At 45.1% G+C, this 16578-nt stretch overlaps 1 protein-coding gene across 1 annotated transcript in view; it reads right to left on the reverse strand.

Moving 5' to 3' along the window:
• The window catches only part of T265_11342 (hypothetical protein), a gene marked incomplete at both ends in the record, with an annotated part of 58752 nt that overhangs the window by 13249 nt on the left and 28925 nt on the right, over positions 1-16578 (reverse strand). The window contains 3 exons of the mRNA XM_009177973.1: positions 8707-8884; positions 12888-12953; positions 15212-15290. Coding sequence (XP_009176237.1) covers positions 8707-8884; positions 12888-12953; positions 15212-15290 — 323 coding nt within the window. The remainder of the gene's footprint in view (positions 1-8706; positions 8885-12887; positions 12954-15211; positions 15291-16578) is intronic.

Below are 16578 nucleotides of genomic sequence, written 5' to 3' on the forward strand. Positions count from 1 at the left end.
AGCCCACTTGAGTGACGCGCAAAATCACAAGCCAGAAATTGTGGACTCTTGAGGTTTATCGAAAGATGCGGTACTACATGTATAAAATACGTAATAAAAGGGGTACAAACCTCAAATTATGGGGGTTTCCGTCTAAACTGTTGAACGAAGTAGTGCAAGTCCAAAGAAAGCCCAGAGGAGATGGCAAATTGATCTTAGCTTGCGACACGCCTGGGTACAACACGTGGTAACCCAAAATGGTCAAAAAGATGTAGTGAGTACTTCGAAGTGGTGTTGACGCCTTCAGGACGACCTGGAGAGTGTCGCGGAGCGTTGAAACAGTGGAACACGTGGTAACGCAAAATGGTCAAAAAGATGTAGTGAGTACTTCGAAGTGGTGTTGACGCCTTCAGGACGACCTGGAGAGTGTCGCGGAGTGTTGAAAACAGTGGATAATTTGGCGCACCTGGCAGAGGTTGGGTTGGAACTACGGATCTTCTGGCCGGTAAATCTGCGCTCTAACCACCGAGCCATCTCGGCTAACAACCAACGCAATCAGTACAAAAGGCCGCAGCACTCTTGCCAGATGGTATACACACCTCAGACTAGAATTTTTGAATCCACTTCAACACGTTAATTCCCCAATTCTGAGATGGTCCTAAGATGGATCATACTGACATACTTCAGACCCGATGAATTGGCTGACCTGCCGCTTCATCTCTCGGGGGCAGAGATCCTCGAAGCCGGCCACGCCCTTTAGATCGTCGTGTGGTGTTATTACTATCTGAAATTCTGTCTGCCATCATGGTCGAATGGGCTGATTACGTCAATCACGACTATAAATTGGGTAGGCATCTGAGGGGCACGTGATGTCAATCTCAATTTTGAAAACGGGTGAACGCAGGTAAATCAGTTGGTGAATCATGCTGAATTTTCTGGAACAGTCGGAATGCAACTTAGTGATCACACCAAAGATATACATTCGTAGGCTCTGATTTTCGTTGATACCTTATCTCAGCCTATCGATACTTGCGTATACCTGGGTTTTCCACTGCAGTTTACGCGTTTTCTCTAACGTCTGGCTTGTAACCTTGACAACGGTCACAAAAGGAGCAGTTTTACTGCGTGAAGGCGATTGCCAGCTGTCTATCTACTTTTGCTTCAACACACTTGATTGATTGAATACGGACGCACAAATTTCGAGAGATGAAATGTTGGTAGAGTTTCTATGTGCTCATTGTGCATCTATCATGCGAATTCAACTGCTGTGAAAGACTTCCACCGACTGACTGAGTGTTGATATCGAATGTAGTGTCTTTGCCTTCATCGTGTTTCCCAATATCTCCAGAACAGCCACAGTACCGCACATCAAAACAGTATGCTTAAGCCATCGTACTTGAGCCCCGTCTCAAACAGGCCAACCAATCAGAGTGCCCAGATATCTCCCCTGTGTAACGAGTTCTTCAGTAGTTCCTGTCCCTGGACGCGGATGCAGTGTTACTAGGACCGGGAACTGTGCTGACAAGGCATGTGTGAACGATTTAGCTTGCATGGATGTTTCCAAATTACTGTGGCCAATCTTTATGTGTGAAGAAGCCAACGGTTATAAAATGGCGTCATGCTAATGATTAGCCATATTCCGCTCCACGTGACATTTTCCAACTCAAATAGTCATAAACCTGCTGCTCATTTCAGTGTCTCTATGTTTTACTAATTGCAGTAAGCTGAGACGCAAGCTGCGAAATGCGGATGGACAAATCCGCTGAAAAATTATCGATCAACCGAGGTAACAGCTAACAAACAAACGCCTGTGGACGAATAATGAATTCAAAGCCTCTTCCCTGACAATATTCGCACCAATCAACCTTATCCGGACGTTTTGGGCGAGATGACTCAGTGGTTAGAGCGCGAACCCGACCTCTGTCTCTCGACTTCCCCCTGGCACTATGGATGTTTTTGTGAGGTAGTCTGATCAGAATCAGTGAATACAGCATTCAGTCCCGTTTTCCGCTTTCTGTAGCAGTGTTTTGGCTTTGATCGCCACCTTGGTGGAACAGAGATGACCCACACTGTTTCAGATACACTAGAAATGTACCACATGACATAGGGCCCTCAACATTTTATACTTCAAAGGAAATTTCCGTCACTCCTGTCACCAGGCGTCTGCTGCTAGTGGGCTTGAAGCTACTTGAGCGGTGTACCTGCCATCGGGACACTGTTTCAACTACTCATATCGGGATGAGTAGATAGATGCAAAGCAACCAGAAGGAAGCACCACTTTGAGTGATCAACAATGAAGCTCCGAAACCTAGTGGTTAGTCGCATAAATTTGCACACATGAAAACTAGCTAATTGGTTACAAGAAGCAGAAAGGGTGGAATCTGGAGATCCCTTATATGATGAAACCTTTTCTAACCCGAAGGCCTATTGGTTGAGCTTTGGATCAGAGCTCCTCAAATGGACAATAATTCGTCTTACTAATGCCATTCAATTATGATAGATGCAGGTTAACCACGCGGTTGATCAGCTCTTCATACCAAAGCAGTTTATTCTTCATCTGCCAACAAAGGGATATGTGATTTGAATTCCCATGGAGGCTTGTGAGATGCTCACGGCTAATGATTCCCAACAGGAACAAAGCAATCGTGCAATGCCGCGTGGATTTTTGATATCGCTCAACTTCACTCAATTGAAAGTATCCATATTTTCTCAAAATGTCAACAGAGTGTGGAAGCTGATCCCGCAGCCGAAGTTGACAATGTATTCACCATGTATGATGGAAAAATATCCAGATGTCGAACGACAAATGAGAAAATTGTCTTAAAACTACGAGCAAACATTTTCAGTCATAAATGCAATCAGAAGTGAATAAATGGTCTCTCCAACATTCAGGATTGCTGCTGGTAATGTGGCGAAATATTGGTGAGTTTATTGGGTTTCGATTAGGTGGCTATTGATCTGATCACCGATCTTTGCAATCGATTCTACTCAGGTTACCTCTGGAGCAGGGATACTCTTAGGTCATTCGCAGGACCACAGAGCATGGCCGTACCCCCCTGAGGATTGATGTACGCTTATGTTGTCCACTTTTCAAACACGAACGTAGTCGTTAAGTATGCTTCGCTGCAATATCGTATGATACCTCTGAGTTATGTTCAAGCGAGACTTAATTCTTCACCGATATATGAAATATTCCTTACTAAGAAACCCTGAAAGAGTAAAAAAGACTGTCGCGCTCGGAAAATCTCAAGCAGTCAGGCGAAAGCGAAGCGGGTTGTGTAGAGGCGTCTCCACGACCAACATTCACGCGATCAGCCGAAATCGGTCACCAAAGGGATGAAACTTCGTATTTTAATCCGCAACGTTCTCAACAAAAGTCAACTTGGTCGACAAGTTATTCGAGCGTGTTTAAGTGTAACAGGTTCTGCCTAATCACACCTAGATCTGTTAGGTTGCCGTGGTTGTTCGACTCTACGTCACAAAAGACGTCGATAAGGTATACAGAACTTAAATGAAGTTATCATCGTTCAGTTGTAACACCCTTTCGGTGCCTAGCTGCCATGCCAAGCACGAGGGCTAGGATACCGTCGGGTTGACCAAGCCTAGACAGGGGAAGTCGAAAGGCAGAGATCGGATTCGAACCACAAGCCTTTCGGTCAGTAACCACTGGGCCATCTCGCCCATGATATACAAACCAACGACAGCGGTCAAAAGGAAACCTAATGTTTCCAGGCGTGCGATTAAAAGCACTAAAAATGATGGACGTTTCCATACTGCTCCAGTTCCACACTACCACTGCAGTCTCCGGAAACGAAAAGGTACAAATATCGCCTTTAAATTGCCCCGATCATTATCCTTACCAAAGAAATCCGGGACAACAGAAGCCCCAGCCCTGCGAAGTAAACGATATATATGGAGGGCGAACGGACACGTTTACCCCCAGAGTCTCTCCGCACTGCTGATAAATAAAATAGTTTAACCAAGCCCACGAAAGACTGTTGAGTTTCAAGCAACTCGTCTGCTTTAAAATGACAGCCCGTCTCAAAATTGCAGTGGGGCGATCACCAGTCTGACTGTCCAGTCATAAACTTGACGGCACCTCAGGCCCTACCTCTTGGGTTGAATTATCCACGGACCCATGGACTTGAGGAAAAAAAGGTAAACGTGACATCGGCACATATTCTGCGTCATCACCATATACAGTTTTCAGTTTCTGCCTGTCACAATCAGTCTGGTACAGAAAAGCTTCAGCCATGACAAGATCCCGGGGGACTGCATATATCTTCAAAGAATCTGAACGAAGAAACACGTAAGTTAGGTTAGTTTATCATGAACAAAAAGCAAAAACTAATCAGTTTCGATTAGGAAGAAACTGACATGCATGCGAACAGGATCTTCTTGCCTCAAATACATTGAGGGATGACGTTTGCCGCTTCAAAATGGTGGGACTTTTTTTCCTGATAGCTACGGCGTATTTTCGGAAAAAAGGTGACTTTACCGGAAAAATGCCAAAACTGAGGAAAACCGCCCACCAACAGGCAATCTTTTGGCCGCATCTACAAATGTGGTCCTAATCAGGATAATTCGATTAAGCCATGAGGTTTGCAATTGGCAGTTTGCAAAAGCAGCTAAACGCTTCCCAGTCGGCAAGCATTTAGACCGACAAGACGAAAGCTTAAGAAACCAGACAGGAACAACCAAGCAGCTGAAGGCTGGAATAATGGTCAGCTGCAGGCTTGACTTGGATCACAGTGGTTACAGTATCATTTTTCTCATCGGTGTAAGCTGAAAAACGTGGAAGGTAAAGTATGTTCATCACCCAACCGGGGATAAACTTCAAACTAAATTAAGAACATCATGATTGGACCGGGCTGCATGAAAGAGCTTCTTTACTTAATACATTTGGAGATTCCTCAAGTGTACAACGTCAGTAATGCATTCAGTAGTAGGGTTACCAGAGGTACTAACTAACGCATTAGAGGACTGTGTGCCACAATCCGGAATCTTGGTTTCCCAGCAACAAAATACCGAGTGAAGCTTTGGAAGAAACGATGCATAAGGATTAGCTTACATCCGACTCACAAAAGCAGGAAAAATCCTTAGTACCCAGAATACCCACTAAGCTGTTCAAACAACGATGCGTTGTGCAGAGAAAATTTGATTCTCTGAGTAAAAGTCAGGAATATGAACTCAGGACGTTGGAGAAACGCTCAGCTTATATTTCACCAGAATTTATAGTTAGTCAAACTCCTAAAGGGTATCTCATCTGCTAACTAAAGAGACGGCTGCGCAACCAACCGGCTATAGACCAAACAGTTATGCTCTGATTGGTCAGAATATTGACCAATTAGAGTGTAGAGTTTGGCCCGACCCTTCTTTACCAGGGTGGATTCAGTCTACATTTCAACAATTCGATAAAAGAGATTCATGATCAGTGATGAGAATGCATTGCATGTCCAAAACGATGATGAAAACGGAGGATAGAGCAGGTAAGTGCATCACTTAGCTGGACATGTTACTAAAAGCAAAAACTGAGTAACGAGGGAAAACATGAAAACAGCTGGCGCAAGAAATGAAAAAAATGAGGAAAACAAACCGCTCTGAAGGAAAGAAAAATAAGCGAAATGTACATGATGACTTGCTGGAACGTGATTTGCACTTAAGCACGGGTGGCAGCCCGAATGGTGCGCAAAGGTTAAATGCGTGGAGAAGTTACCGGGAGGCTCACAAACAGCTTGTTCAAGAAGTAAATGACGGAAAATAAATTTAAAAAAACAAAAGGAGAGACATCAAGCGAGACCGAATTGCGCCTGCATAGAGGAAAGCAGGTGGGTGGAAAGGTTGAGGTATGCAGTTTCTTTATCAATTCGGTATATGCAGGTCCGAATTGACATGGTTATTGACTTCCTGAATCCAACACGCAATTTGATGTCGTCCTTCGACTGGAAAAAAAAGAAAACGTGGATGAAATTTCCGCTACTGAGTTGACGGAGGATTCAACTGAAATTTGCGACGCCTTTTTGACACTCAGGTGCTTTGAAGTCCACCGGTGGAGAGGAGATCGTTCAGCTTCATACGGGAGCAACTAATAGCCAGAGGACCGGTAAATAGATGTTCACTTTTGAAACCACCAATAGAAGACGGGCCGTGCGAGATAACTCAAAATCACGCAGATTGGAAGACTACACGCAAATCGACTGGGAAGGAGGGACACTTAAACTCTGTTGCATCGAAAACTGTCGGTTATCTAGCATCCAGCATTATAGCTCGACACTGGGAAGGACACTTAAACTCTGTTGCATCGAAAACTGTCGGTTATCTAGCATCCAGCATTATAGCTCGACTCATAACGCCAAGCTAGATAGTTCCTGGAACGCCGTACCAGAGAATTCAGTGACCAGTCGTTTTGTTAACTGCACAGCGTTGGCAGTTGCGAATCCATGAAACTGTCGGTTATCTAGCATCCAGCATTTTAGCTCGACTCATAACGCGAAGCTAGATAGTTCCTGGAACGCCTTACCAGAGAATTCAGTGATCAGTCGTTTTGTTGACTGCACAGCGTTGGCAGTTGCGAATCCATGCGACACATCAAGGTTCAAAGGATAAAAACACCAAACCAATAGTAAGACCGTATACCGAAAATTATAAGTCAGGTTATCAATTATACATAAAAAACTAAACGTAGAATGCGGTAAAACACACTAGAGTAGTATTCTCTTCATAAAGGAAACCTGTGAGTAGTTTCCTTTATGAACATATACTGCGATTTCTCGAATATCGTACCAACTGAAACATGAGGCTGTTTTTGTGCAGCACATTCAGTCGAAGGATATCATGAACGGTAGATTCACCTGAGTCTCCCATGAAAACTAAGGTGATTTGCAAATGGGTCTATTTGTCGATAGAGTGACCCCTTTATAGGGAGGGGACTATAAGCCCTCATATGCAGCTGTAGGACGATGTGGTGCGTTTTCCAAATGACCGATATTTTTCAGAATGGTTTTATTTCCAGGAGTCAGACTGCTAATAGAGGGGAACCGAAATGAGTGGTGCTCATTGTTAGCACAAGAGAACGTGATCAATCAAAATCCAAATTCAGGCAACATTGCTACAGTCAAAGCCCTGATCCCTGTAATTGTACCATTTGTTGGGCGGAATTCCACACCAATACAGCTTTACCGCTCACAGTTAGGCTGAGAAGCCTGTTGTGAACAAATTTGACCAAACGTTCAAACCGCTTGCCGGCCGGGCACCAAGGCGAGGTCTGATTGGTCGAATGACTGCACCAAACAGTTAATCACGACACACTGTTGGCCGATTACCGGTTGCCAATGGCGCATCTAGAAGGCGTCAGAAATTTCAGCATACACTTTATATACGACGCGCTGTACAAGTATTTTTTACCTGGTTTAGGGCGTCAATATACGCTGTGCACGGGAACGCCAGCTTGGGAGGTTCAGACCGTGAACTAGGCTGATAAAAAAACACGGTTATTACACCGCTCTTGACAGTTAAGCACTAACACGTGCCACTGGTGTATCGCTGTCAATGATGACGATGATGATGATGATCGCACAGAAGATAGCTACGAATGAAAGTGGGAAAAACGCATTCTTGGGGGAGGGGATATAAAATGTTGGTAAAGTAGAGGTTCAAGTGATGAATCTCATGAATAATTCGAGTTTGAAATACACTACTCATAAGGTTGCTGAAAACTCCTCGACAGCCCACGACCAGTTTCGCCCTTCTTGGGGCTCATCGGGTTGGCGCAGTCTCCGAGTTGCTGTCAACCTTATGTTCTACTTGAAACCAAATTGCACGAAATTAGCGAAATACACTCATTTGAAAACAATTTTGGTTTTGCTTGGAGACATCGAAACCGATAGATTAAGCTGGGTTCCAGGTGAGGCTCTCGCAAAACCAAAATTGTTTGCAAATGAGCGTATTTCGCTAATTTACGCTTGTCTTTGTCTGCACCTCTGACTGACAGACTCTGATTCAGCCAGGCCAACAGGAAAGTGGCATCAATTGGTAATGTGGTGAAATATTGGTAGCTCGGGTGAGTTTATTGGTTGTTGATCAGATGGCTGTTGATCTGTTCGCCGAGCTTGGCAATTGGCTTGCAAACGTTTCGTCACCATACGAGGAGACATCATCAGTGCGCAGTGGTGATCAACAGAGAAGAGGAGATGACAAGCATCGAGCTCCAACACAAGAGAGGGACCAGCCGCATTTACTCCGGAACAGGTTCGAAAAACATTGAACGAATGAGAGACTATCTAGTTCATCTGGAAAAAAAACAGTTTTCGATTTCAACTGAATGCATGAACAGATTCTGTTCTGTACAACTACAAACCAAGTATAACATGTCTCCTCGTCAAATAAAATTTAAAGGTGATTCGGGATCCCGAGATGAGCCGTGCTGATACATTTCACAATCCCAGTAGAATTATCATCTTCTGAAACCTTTGTGAAAATCGCTTTTGTCAAGGTCGAATGTTATTTAACGGCTGCCGTTGCCCCAAAATGCATATTTACTAACCACCACGTCGGGCCTGTTCTGAAGCAAAAGAAAATACATTGCGGGCTGGCGCGCTGCACTCACACGAAGGAGAAGGCTAACATGCATGGTCAGAATAATCGTGCGAAATATCCACTGGGTTGAAACGGACTTCGTACATTTTGAGCTCGTTTTCTGGATAGACCGTTTTGCGAAACCGTATTTACCCTGAATTGTGGCCGGAGCTGAGGTGGCTTTCTGGTGACATGTTTGTGTTAAGCGTTGATTCTGAGATACTAAACAAGGACTTGCGAGTCTCTCCCATACGGGCGAGATGGCTCAGTGGTAAATGGTCCGCCGGAGCCGGGTGGCTTTCTTGTGACATGTTTGTGTTAAGCGTTGATGCTGAGATACTAAACAAGGACTTGCGAGTCTCTCCCATACGGGCGAGATGGCTCAGTGGTAAATGGTCCGTGGTTCCAACCGGACCTCTGCCTCTCGACTTCCCCTGTCTAAGCTTGGGCAACCTGGCAGTATCCCAGTTCTCGTGCTTCCTTCGGGTGACATGGCAGCTAGGCACCGAAAGGGTGATGCAGCTGACCAATTATCTATATTATCTTATCAACTAGCCTCACCGCTTTGATCGCTTAATCTCCCCAACCATATGTATGATCAAACTAGGTGCACTGTTCCTCATCCTACTTAAAGGGTGTGTTATTACATTCTACTTTTCGCAACCGATATGTCTGGTCAGTGCATGTCTTCAGTAAAGATGACTGACTGTTGGGGACATGTATCAACAACCCGACTCACCAATAAGGAGAAAATATAAGTTCCATCTGAGTGAGAGTCGTTCATAACTCTTCAATATTTCGCCCTCAGGACCTGATGTTAAGGCCCGAATCGTGCATTTTGTCGCATCCGACCTTGATAGTAATCGTGATGTAGTAAGATTACCATTTTTAAACTACAGATACTGCTTTTACATCAAAACACTGCCATGATATAGTAAGGCTCATATTAGAGCATTTCTGGGATCGCATGCAGTTGACAGCTTGTAATACACGAAAGTCCTTTCCGCTTCTTGTTTTTCCGAATTGAATCGTTCAGCTGTAGCACCCTTCGGTGCCCAACCACCATGCCATTCGAAGGTTGCACGAGGGCTGGGATACTGCCAGGTTGCTCAAGCCTAGACAGGGGGATTCGAGAGGCAGAGGTCGAGTTCGAACCACGGACCTTCTGGTCAGTAAATTCGCGCCCTAACCACTTGGGCCATCTTGCCACTTCCTGTTTGTCAAAATATCTTTATCCCTTCAGCCATCATCCTTGGTGATAAGTTGCAAAGATACGGAATATGTTGTTCGGTTCGGTTGTTCTTCCCCCAGCCCACAGTCTGCTCTCCAAATTAAAGACCATGCTAATGGTCCAATATCTCGTCAGGTCGCACTATCATGAAGTCTTGATCCCCACGTACACACGAGGAAAAAAATTGGAGATTTGAAAAAGGGTTTACAAAACAGCTTCAACAACTGGGTTGAACTGATAAGCTTAGTGCACTCGGACTGTGAGTGGGGCAACTCAGTCGGAGAATGAAAAAGCACCTACTGTCCAGCCTGAGGAACGTCAATGAGACGCCAACATCAGCACTATAGGTTAAATAGTGAGGCTCCACAGACGGAAACAGTCTAGCGAATACACAAACACCGCAATCTGACTCTCCCGTGGAAATCAGAACCCAGAAGCAAGCCAGACACCTAATCAGAGTACCACACTCAAAGGTAGACGGTAAGTGCAAAACACGGACGCTACAAAAAACGACTGCTATGTGGGGGCGAGATGCACCAAGTGGTTAGAGCGCGAATTTACTGACCGGAAGGTCCGTGGTTCGAACCCGAAATCTGCCTCTCGACTTCCCCTGTCTAGGCTTGGACAACCTGACAGTATTCCAGCCCTTGTGCAAGCTTCGGGTGGCATGGCAGCTAGGCACCGAAAGGGTGCTACAGCTGAACGATTTTTTTGTGTGTGGAATCCCCAACATCTGTCTAACGAGTCAAAATAAACAGCTGATTCGGTTGGAGATTGCAGTATGTGTAGTTCGTCGACTAACTGATGCGAACAGTGTCCATTACCTTCATTACAAACGGAAACAAATCAACCGAGTGAATCGGCAATAAAAACTTGGCTCGAGTTTTTTCCTGTTTATACAACAAATGACGAACATCACCGAAAACAAATTCCCCATTGAGTGAATTTGTATCAATATTCTCCACGAATGTTGGTTTCTACAGTAATCTAATATGGGAATCAGTTGCATCATCGGTCCTTTGGGACTTTCAACTTTCCATAGACTGGAACGGGACCGAGGCTACATGTGCCAAAGAGAACGTTACTGTTCACGTCGAATTCCGAGTGCCGCCAATCAAGATCTGAGTAGAATAGGATACAGCAAAAGTGAACAAAGCAGACTGCGAAAAATATACGGCACCTTTTGGTGTTTTGCTCAACTTCCGGAATGCGGTTCATCTTGTGTTTGACTGGACAGGACTACAGATATGGCCGCTAACAGGTTTCGACGGCGTTCGTGGAACCAGTCCCTAACCCCAAAAGTCTGAATTGGTCAGAGGGTGTAGGCAGCTGGGATGCTTACTATGCGTATTAATGTTATTAGTACAGTGACTCAGCTGTGCATTGAGGGAAATTTGAAAATTGAAAATTTGAAAAATTTGAAAATTGAATTTCTGACATTATTATTGCGTTCCTTGGTACTGCGGAGAGACATCCTGCCCAAATGCGAGCCAGAAACGCAGTTGATTGTTCCTAATACAGGTGAAACAGCTGTACAGTGCACTTAGGCTTTTCAGCACAGATTGGCGTCACGTGCAAGATGGAATATCCATTATCACGTATGTCCATTCGCTACCAACAACAGCCGTAGGACGTTCGATAAGAGCATCCGCAGACGTGTTTTCTTCAATTCATTTCTGCGTGCATTTCCAACAAAAATACCATCAACTGTGAGTAACAAAAACATTTTTCAGTTTTGTTAGCAGCGAAACTGGTGTTCGGTGACCCTTTTCCGTGGTGGTGGCGTAAAGTCATATTTCGATCAATTTAGTATAACTCTGCCAAAAACCTGTTTGGTGTCCACAATATGGTTCAAAAAATGGGTTCACCACCAAGACAAATCCCTTCTGAAACGAGGACTTCTGCTTGTGTCGATAAGCTCTTTGAAGGTAGAAACTCAATGGTACAAACCGATGAGGAAGGAACTTCACCTCAAATTAACCATATATATTGAAAGTTAGTAGTGCGTAGAGGTGGGTTAGTGGTTGTGCGTTGGGTAGTGTTGTGCGTGTGTTAAAATACGTGCTGCTACCAGGGGATGACCTTTGGTCGCGATTAGTTGTTCGGTCGAGTGATTTCATTGGTTGTTCTGTTGTCCTGTGTCCTCATTCACCGATGCCCACGTGACTTTTGAGCTTGGCATCGTGAATCCAATATTTCAATGTCAATATTTCAAGGTCACCCCAGCATCGACCAGATTACGACGGCGGGGGACGCCAAGCTCAAAGGTCACGTGGGAATCAGTGAATGGAGTCAGGGGACAACAGAGCAACCAATGGAATCGCCCGACCGAACAACTAATCGCGACCAAAGGTCATCCCCTACTAGCAGCACGTATATTAACACACGCGCAACACTACCCAACGCATAACCACTAACCTACCGCTATGCACTACTACACTCCCCAACAACGCACTGATGATATCACTTGGATTGCTGATGAAACGTTTGCAATCAAATTGCCCAGCTCAGCGAACAAGCCAACGACCACCATCTACGCTACCTGAGCTACCGGCATTTTCCTCTATAGAAAATAGTGAAAATTAGTTAGGCCACGTTGGAGAACAGTTCGGCTCAACAATTTGGCCAGAAATTGCCAAGCAGATGCACACACACACATTCAGGGACGAACGCTGTACAATACATCACAATGGAACAACGGACGGCACAGCTGTCTATCAAAGATGTCCAATCGCCTTAGGATATATTTACGTGTATATAATCAACTCGAAAGATTCCAACAGGTGTGTCTTGCACCTGTGGCAGACGTGTAAGATATCGGTGGTAAACACGTGACAAGGAAACACGGATTTTTCGAATCAGAAGAGTGATGGACTACCTGATATCTAAAGACATCACGTGCAACAAATCGTTTGTCTGTCAAGATCTTAAGACGAATTCTGGGAAAAAGTGGATGGATGAGAGCTGGTGACAAGTCAGGGAAGTGTATCAGGCACCACCAATTTGTCCGACTACTGAAAGTTCAAACATGATGGCATGAGCAGGTGAAGCAGGTCAAAGGTGGTAGTGCATAATCGAACAGGAAAACTTGAGATCCGCTTACCATTTTCGATGTAGGCACTGACCATTTTCTCAGTGGCCACGTTCTCAAGAAGAGCACTGTGGAGAACTGGAACAGAGATAGACCAAAAGGAGTTGGTCACGAAAGAAAACTCAGACTGACGTCAGAAAAAAGGTACCATGAAATGTTTCCCCGTTAATTAGACCTAGTTCCATTCGTCTGGTTTTTTCATGGTTAGGAGGTATGGATCACACGGAACATTTTTCTGCGTGTGGTCCTGTTTGCAGAATCTAAAAAACTAGGGTTTGGCAGTATGTTGCGTTACAATCACTACTCAAGAGTTTCACGGATCAGGAGGTCAGTATCAAATTTCCAAACTAACGTAAGCAGTGTGTCCACAATTCCCCTGCATTCCTATTGAATATCACCTTCCTAGGCGTGCTGTCATTACGCACAGAATTTTTTGTGCTCGTTAATCTCACGATGAGCTTGATTTAGAATTTCTGTGTGCTAAAACCTTATCACCGGATTTCTCATTTGACATTCGAGCTGAGGGCACCGCAACACAGTCAATCGTTTTTACGAACACTTGGAATGTAGAACAAAATGCTGACACCTGCAGGCCTTAAACGAATAGCACAGGATGTCTAATCTTCAGCTCCGAAAAAATCTGCACAGACTGTAGTCTTTAATAGAATAGGTAAGCTCACCAAAATAGTGGGAGCTTTAGCTGACGAGTCGATACTCAACAGAAAAGAGACAGAAGAAGAACGCATCAAATTGAAAAGCCAGTAACCGAGATGTTCGGAAGATCGCAACATAAAGAATTTATCGGTCATGTTTAATTTTGGTGTGTTCGAATACAACCGCCGCTATACAACGACTTTGCTGCGGGTATCTACGAACAATCTACTCATGAGACCGATACTAGACATAACTGATTCTTCACATCACTCACTTGCTAAATAAGTGGCCGGGAAACCGGGGTCAGCTAGGCACGTGATTGTCAAAGAAAGCCTCATTAACCAGTATTGGTTTGTTGACGCGGCTAGTCGGCAGACCGCAACCGGGGTTCAATTAATGTCACGTCACTTTACCACTCTGTGGAATGGTAGACTAACTAATGAGAACGAGATAGCTCGGTGGTTTGAGTGCGAATTTACTGACTGTCCGCGGTCCCAACCCTAATTCTGAACCTCGACTACTCCTGTCTAGTTTTGGGCAACCTGGCAGTACCTCAGCCCTCGAGCTTCCTTCGGTGGGCATGGCAGTTAGACGATGAAGGCGTACTACAGCTGAACGATAATTTCTACTAGACTAATTACTTAATTGTGTCTAGACTAACGGATCAAATATTGACAGAGCAACGGACGATCTGAAAGAGCGTTTGACCCTGTGCGGCCATCATACAGTTTCAATTCCACATTCAAACGTGTGGACATAAAGCTGGCACTGCCACGGGATCTCCAGTTCGTCCACCGCTGGCTGATATATTCAGGAGCATGCAAGGGGGACATTAACTCGAATTCTGCCCAGTTATAGAAGCGACATCGATGATAACTTCAATCCTGAAGAGGCTGGTTTACATCCACATCATCTTCCAAGGTGTAACCACAGTGATGTCATGGGGACTCCAAGAAGGCATACGAATGACTTGTGCGGCGGTAAATTTACACGTCGAAAGGTGTTCTGAGCATGAGGCCCTATTTTCAAGTGACCTAGCCTAGTGGCGGCGTTCAGCATACTGTACTGTAAATTGCCGCAAGACAGCGCACAGAAGAAAGCACCTGCTTGGTATATCTCATCGACCTCTCCAGGTGCATTAAAGCATTTGAACGGGACGCGCAGTTTTATACCTACGAGCACCGACGATGATTCCTATATTGTGATGGATGGGTATTGATTGGTTTTCTGGACTCGTCAGAGACAGAGAGAGAGCAAGAACGAATAACAAAGAAACCAAATGTCAGACAGATCCCACACCAAAACCACTCTACCGCTTGCAGTTGGGCGCTGCCACGGCCAAGAAGTCGGGCCATTTGCCGGCTCAGCGATAAATCGAGCCCTGACTGGCCGAAAGTGTGGGCCAAACCGATGATCATGATAATCAGGTCCGCCAGTGGTGCGTCCAGAAAGCGTGAGAACTTCCATAATGTTGTTGCCTTAACACTATATAAATATGATGCAATGTATTTGTGGTGTGGTTCTTTCCACAAAAACGCTAGATCGGGAGGCTCAGACCGGCAGCCGAGCACAGGCATAACCTTATAACACTAAATGAGGTTGGCGAGGAGACTAACCAATGTGCATGAGGTGTACCAAATGAGAGAGAGAGAAAAGTCTGAACAGGTGACTGGGGCACTCACTGTGATTCAGTCGACGCAACATTGGTAGAGTAACGCCTTCGACTGGGAGCGGTTCATAGGGGAGACGGAGCGTAAGGGACTAAAACAGGGACAGAGAAAGTGAGCGTGCCAGGGCTGGATGAAAAGAGGCGGATCATACTCAAAGTGTGGATCGATGGATGTGCTCGCTCAAAAGATCAGATAACCTGACTTAACACATAAGCAGTTAACCTGCCACGATCTACCTCGATAAGGTGATGTACATTCTGTGGCATCATCTGCGTCAGAAGACCATTTTCACCGAACTGGGTGCTAAAATCGTTGGCAAAATGATCTAGTGGCAGAGTATGCATGAGACAGGACAGTTAATTAGTTAGTTATGACCCAAAAACGCATGCAACGGTGTGCGGCTAGGCGTACCACCAAAGACTTGTGTTTTCCGGGCGCAACCGTTCGATCTCTCGCATTAAAAAATGGACAGATTCTGCCTTCTACTGTGCTCAACACTTTGGGTTAAACAAGACAGTCGATCAATCATATGAAAGTGTCTTAACATTGTAATGGCAGCCTGCGCCTATGTTAGGCAGGAATCCACGCGGATCCCACTATACCGCACGTCTTTAGGCGCTGCTACGGCCGAGAAGCCTGGCCCGCTCGAGGTTGGCCCAGAATTCGGGACGCTTGCCGGTCCGGCATCAAGACGAGATCTGATTGGTCAACAATCTGGACCCAACAGCCAATCATGACCCAGTATTGGCCAAATGCCGGTTGCCAATGGCGCATCCAGAACGCGTCAGAAATTCCAGAAAGTTATAACCGCTTACGCTATATATACGAAGCGCTGTACAACTGTTCTTGATTTCGTTTTGGGCGTTAATAGAACTTGTGCACCTTTGGTGGTTGTTTTGACGTGAACGCTAGCTTGGGAGGCTCAGACCGAGAACTAAGCTGAGGAAAATACCGTTACTACAACCTACAATTGGTAGGGAATATTGCTGTTGTGGGACTCCCAGTACCGTGCCAAACTAGAAAAAGCCTTAACTAATTCAACTAGTAGATAATCCCTTATGATCACGACGCAAAAAAGATGATTCTATCACACTGGGGAGGCGATCTTGGTTCGGAGGGGCAAACGAATCATATCCCATCTAGTACAAGCATACAATAGTACGAGACGGTAACGCGCACAAGGGAGTGGTTGAATATAGAGAGGGATTTTCAAAAAGAGAGTCTTATTGGCGGACAAAAGTCAGTGGAAACTGGTTAGTTCTGCTAAACACTAAATCCCACAGGACTTGATCGCCAATCCTCGTATTCCTGCCCATCAGTTTCAGAAGTTTACAGGCATTTCCACTTGTAAGTTTCGTCGCGGAATCATTCCGATTTGT

The sequence above is a fragment of the Opisthorchis viverrini genome (genome assembly GCF_000715545.1).
Source record: "Opisthorchis viverrini unplaced genomic scaffold opera_v5_476, whole genome shotgun sequence".
NCBI classification, from domain to species: domain Eukaryota; kingdom Metazoa; phylum Platyhelminthes; class Trematoda; order Opisthorchiida; family Opisthorchiidae; genus Opisthorchis; species Opisthorchis viverrini.